Source organism: Xyrauchen texanus, chromosome 8, assembly GCF_025860055.1.
Source record: "Xyrauchen texanus isolate HMW12.3.18 chromosome 8, RBS_HiC_50CHRs, whole genome shotgun sequence".
Lineage (NCBI taxonomy): Eukaryota > Metazoa > Chordata > Actinopteri > Cypriniformes > Catostomidae > Xyrauchen > Xyrauchen texanus.
In genome coordinates, this window is record NC_068283.1 from 19,869,112 (window position 1) to 19,875,163 (window position 6,052).

Below are 6,052 nucleotides of genomic sequence, written 5' to 3' on the forward strand. Positions count from 1 at the left end.
TGCTTCTCTGCATGCTCTGCATTAATAGTGCATATAATAGTGCAGCTCAGCAGGGTGGCAGCTTTTTTCCAACCTACAAATGTATTTTTAGCCAAACCACAGACCCGATTAAATGCCAACACATGTAAAATGAAACAGTGCACCGTACATGTGTGCTTCCTCTTGATTAACAAAAAGAAAATCTGTCTGTAGGTTTGCAAGAGCAGTGGTTCAAAGGCAAAGGCAGTTTTTATGTTTTCTCCAGCCTTTCTAAGAACTGGAGCTCCAGCAAACAGTACTGTCAGGATCTGGGTGGAGATCTGGTCATTGTCAACAACACAGAGGAAAAGGTACAAATAATGTTGTTTATAGCCCCTGCTCTGCATCTTTTTAATAGTCCATTACATCCAGGTGTGAAAACATAAGGTGAGAAACCCCTAACAGTAGCCACCACAAATAAAATTAGATTATTCGAGGAAAAGAGTATTCACAAATTAGAGAAAAGAGTTTCACAAATAGAAGTTAGCATGAACAATCCATATGTATATAATGTTTGAGGCAGAGAATGAAAGAAAGTTATCTCTATGCATATATGCTATATTATCCTTGCAGTAGATCTTTTTATTTTAATATCTATAAATAAATAACTTTTCACTTAACATTATGAATACTAAATACAGAAATTGTTTCAATTTTCACAATCATTTGTTTGTGATGTAGGAATTTCTTGCTCAGAGACAATGTCTTTCTGGTGAATCTAGTCTATACTGGTCTGACAAGAGGGAGGGGAACTGTGCTGTACTTAAAGGACATACACAAGAGGACATTTCTTGCTTGAGAGAAGAGAAAAGTATTTGTGAAATTCCATGCCTTCAATAGACACTACTCAGATTACTGATGACATTGTACTGTATGGTTGAAGATGTTTTTGTGTTTCACTGTACTCAATTAAACACAGGATGTTGTAGTTATAGTATAAAGTAAAATTGCCTTTTTATTTTTGCTTAATTGCATTTGTGTTTTTGTTTCTTGTATTACACTTCTGATTTGGTTCATTTTGACAAACAAACATGGCAATGCATACCTTAGCATCTTTCAACATGTCGATGTACATTAAACATGTTCGCTTGCTGTCACTTTTAAAACTTTTTAAAAACGATTTATTGATGCCGTTAGCTAAGATGGCAACAATAAATTATATAAATATCCATTGAATGAGAGTAGTTGCTTATTTGGTTGGTATTATACATCAAATATCCTATGCTGCTTTGGATAAGGCCAATGATGCATTTTACAGATAGACACAGAAAGTAGAGACATCTAGCTTATCAACACTCTAACGTACATTACTGCACGGAAATTATGCATACCAGCAAATATGCATCTGTCTAAATGCTTTAAACACACTGAAGTTACATCTGATTTTCAGTCCTGCCATACAGTCTTTAGGTTACGTTTCTAAACCCTCAATGCAAGAAAGGATTGGCACACTTGGTCAGACTCCTAACATGAGGTTTGGTAATAAGATTAAATGAAAAATAATTTATTGGCTGTATTTTAGTGGATAATTTAAAGTGTCAGATTAATGCCAAAGTGCCGTCTACCCTGATTTAGTATTAATAGATATTTTTTTATATATTTAAATTTTGTATTTTTACAACTACATGCAATTTACTGAAATACCAAATTTGATTTCGTTGTTGTGTAAAGACAATGTGTAAAACTGTTGTGATTTATATGCACCACACTTAATAAATATGTAAAAAAGATATAATGTGTATACAAATAAATCATACATTGTATTTAATATTTGTCATTTTTCAATTTCAATTTTGTAATGTATTATGATGTGTTACAATGTAATAGTTATAATTATAGTATTTGGACAGTAAACCCTTCTTGAGTTTTTGTTCTGTTACACCAAAATATCACAGTAGCTACCATTTTACATGGAATTAACAGCATGTTTGTGAGCAGCATTTATGTTCAGTCACTGGAGGTGGGAGATGTTTGATGTTTTATTTTACATGTTTTATGTCCATTTTATATAAACTGAATAATTACAGTTTACCTTTATATGCTGCCATTTACATTTATTCTAATTGTAATTAACCATATAAGATACCTCACTCTTATATGGTTAATTACATCTCTCCGACTTCCTTCAACATCCTTTCAATTCTACCATTCTGTTTTACTGTACATACTGTAACTGTGGTCATAGAGTTTTCTCTTGACTCTATGCTCTCCATGTTTTTTTTAAGTATTTTAAATCTCTATTTGAAAGCTCTTCATCCATTGACAACAGGTTGTTATATTTTTTTTTACATAAGTTGGTAGACTAGAGAATAATGCTTTAAGAATGAATTAGTGTTAACTATAAGACAAAATTATTTATGAATAAACTTTATATTCAACACAATAAAAAAAAATTTGGTTGGAAAATAATGTAAACTATTAGGCATGCTAATTATCTTGCATGGTTGAAAATAACATGATCTGAGACCAGTCTGTTGAAAACATACATACATGTCGATGTGGTTAACCGATACACCCAGACAGCTGCGTCTCTTCAGAGTATTTATCACGAGAGACCGTGTTCTTCCATTTTACCCTTCAGTGCTGGAATATAGTCTCTTCAGGCTTAAAATGGCTGAAAATATTTATTTAAACTTTGTATCAGACTCCGAACTGAAGCCAGACTCTAAACATAAGGATGGGGGTAAGTTTCTGATTCTTGTCCTAGTTTATCACATAAAATACATTAGTTAAATTAATAAGACATTACACTGTAAAAGGTAAAAATTGTTCAGTTGTTAAGCTATTTTTACCTGACCTGACCCTTAAAAATTACTTTTGCTGGTGTAACCTTAGATATGTGTTGAAGTTGATTTAGACCATTTCAAAAAGCATTTTTTACATTTAATTATTAGCTCAAAAAGCAAATTTTATGTTATCTGAGAAAATATTTTTGACAGTGTAGAACACGTAGTTGTAATCATTTAATGTTTATTTTGTTCCCTTTTTGTATAGGCTGCATTTTATTTTTTTATTTTTTTTCATTTTTTCTAATTACAATTTACCACCAAATTTTGGTTCACAAAAGGTCTTTCTCCTGCATTGTCTACTAATATAAATACAATTAATTCTTCTATTATTACCTCTCCAGTTATTCCTGTTATTGTTTGTATATTATGACTTTTGAAAACCACTGCAGGCTTTGTTTGATACAGAGATAATTTCCTTTCCAATCATTAGGGTTAAAGCCCACCTGCTTCAAAAATCTACACTAAACAACCATGACCATGCAAACATAAGCATCTTTTAACACTAAGCAAGTTGCAATCGTTCAATGTTTATTTTAATAGGCCACATTTTATTAAGTTCAATTTATACGTTAAAGCAGTGTATACATTTATGCAGGGCAGTGTTCCAAACCAATGCAGATGCTATTCGCTGTTCTCCTCTTCCTGTCTTTATTGGCAAATGGGGGGTTGGCATACCTGTGTGAGTATCCTATACAGATACACAAACATATGTTATATTACATTTTAGAAGCAATACATTGATAATTTTATTTTCATTATGATGCTTCACAGATCACAACAAATATGAAAATTGGCCCTGTGAACCAATAAAAAACTGCTTGAATTCAGGTATGTGAGTATTTACTCCTCTTACAAAGCTACACATTACCCTAAGTTTCACTAATTTCACTCTTTCCACATATTTTCATTTAGATGTTCATCCAAACATCTCCTTGAAAAACCACAGTCCACCAAACTATTGTTCAGGTAAAAACATGCCATATTATTTATAATTAGCATAAATAATAAAAGTCAGTACTGCAGTGTGAGATTGTGCGCTCTATTTTCATGACTGTGCTCAAAGTCTTATCCAGTTTTCGTGAGAGTGCTCTTCTAAGCATACATTCGCAATAGCGCAACACTCAAGTGGGCAGGGGTTGTGCTTGCGCTATATGTGGTGCAAATCTTTCCCTAAAAAATGGGTCATAGTGTTATAGACCTCTGAGAACCTTGTCTTTTCTTGGCGCAAATTCTAAACTCAGTTACTAATTTGAAGTTTGATTCCACCAGTGGAGGATATCAAAGGTATCAATCACTTTTAATACAAGCCATGATTTGTGTCAGTCGATCAATATGAATGCTTGTACTTAAAATAATTTAATGCAGCCTAGGCCTACATCCAATTAGTCCTGAGGAGCACCACATTTTCCATAAGGAGCATGTCAATTTCATAGAAATATGCTTGACATTTAATAAAGACATTGTTAATCCGCTCAAGAACATAAGACCCAAATGGTCCATATTTCTATTCTTCGAATTCAGAAGAATTTGACCAGCAACATTAAGAAATGTTAAATCAGCCTTAAATACAGCAGAATAAATACACATTTTGTGGATATTTCATTTTATTTTCACTTATCGATTGCTCTCAATTTTCAGCTTGACCACAAACTAAAACTGTTTTTATTTATTTTTACTTCAGTGTGTACATTTCCTTTTCATCTTCATTAACACTAAGCAAACTGTCTCTACAGATTTAACAGAGAAGTGGTTCAAAGCAAAGGGCAGATTCTATGTTTTTTCCACTGATACCAAGGACTGGAAAAGCAGCAGAGAGCGCTGTCAGGCTCTGGGTGGAGACCTGGTTATTATCAACAATGAAGAAGAGCAGGTACAGATAGATAGGAATGTGACAGTGTAGGAGAAAAAGAGAGACAGTCATTTGAGCCAACAATTGAGCCAAGACAATGACAAAAGCACTTGACACATATACATATATAACCTGTTTGTGCTTTTTATTTTAGAGTTTTCTCTCTGAAAAAGTCAATGGTTATGACTTCCACTGGATTGGATTGACTGACATCCAGAATGAAGGGGTTTGGCTTTGGGTGGACAATGCCCCTTTAACCAGTTACATTCCGTAAGCCTCTCAGTCTTTTACTGTTGTATTCATATAATTTCTGATATACTTAGAATTACTTCTGTATTAATTAGTGGCCACTACAGTGAGATTGTGAGCAAAAAATCATAAAGCTAAGTAAGCTTCTGGTTAGCTAACAGTATTTAGTCAATTTTGAACTCTCAATGTCAATACGTTTTCTTTACTTAGATGGGAGTCTTCCCCAGATGACTGGAAAGTAGAAAATCCTCTGGGTGAAGACTGTGTTATCTTAAAACGTGATAAATGGGGAGATGTTTCCTGTTTGAGGTTGGAGAAAAGGATATGTGAAATCCCATGCTCTCCACCATGAAGCAACTCTCAACTGTGTGTGGGTCAAACAAATTGCATGTATAGCAAATTTGATTGGAAATTTAGTCATTCCAACTTCTATTGGTTGTATTTACATTTGGGTTATTTTTAATTTTCAAAGCTATTCTGAAAATGAGTTGAGGTTTTAAATTATCTTGTCGAATGATTTTTCTGTGTTATGATATACTGTAAGTGTTTAGGCATTGCATTGGTGGATCTAGAATTTTTTATGGGGTGTCAAGGTGTTAAATTACCTGTTTTGATCAACATTCTTAATGACTGATTCAAGCACCCAAATAAATATTTCACATAATATGGTAATGTCATCTCTACATTTGCCACTATCAGTCTTGGGATTTTGCTTATCAGTAGATGAATACATAGATCAGCACTTTAACTAGGAATGTGAATGATTGATCTAGTGGTAACTTTTTGTCATTAGTTTTTAGAGGTTTTGGATTCTGATTTGTCCAAATACAACTTTTTATTTTTATTTTAATAAAACAAGATTACATCTGTACATCTTTTGTTGACAATTCTGTGTATGAAAGAACAGCAAACTCCGAAATTCAGACAGGAACAACCACAAACTCTCCACTCCAGCAGCAGGTACCCAGAATTAGAGGTCTTCACGGGTCCACCCGAACTCAAGGACCCGGGGTCCCATTCTTACTTCGGGTTCCAGGTCTTTTTAACATCTGCAGTGACACGATGACTTTACTAATGGATGATTGGCTCTTTTTCCGCCATATCGGTGTTTGACAGATGACGTAAACTGAAGTGCATTATTGGCGTC

General features: G+C 33.7%; 1 protein-coding gene across 1 annotated transcript; it reads left to right on the top strand.

Annotated features, from left to right (window-relative positions):
• Positions 1–2,606: 2,606 nt before the first annotated feature.
• Positions 2,607–5,766, top strand: LOC127648093 (CD209 antigen-like protein E). Its single transcript, XM_052132700.1, has 7 exons — positions 2,607–2,701; positions 3,403–3,486; positions 3,579–3,635; positions 3,720–3,773; positions 4,541–4,677; positions 4,811–4,926; positions 5,116–5,766. Exons 1-7 carry the CDS (start codon positions 2,629–2,631, stop codon positions 5,255–5,257), a joined length of 663 nt encoding a protein of 220 aa, XP_051988660.1. The 5' UTR covers positions 2,607–2,628; the 3' UTR covers positions 5,258–5,766.
• The last annotated feature ends 286 nt before the right edge of the window (positions 5,767–6,052 follow it).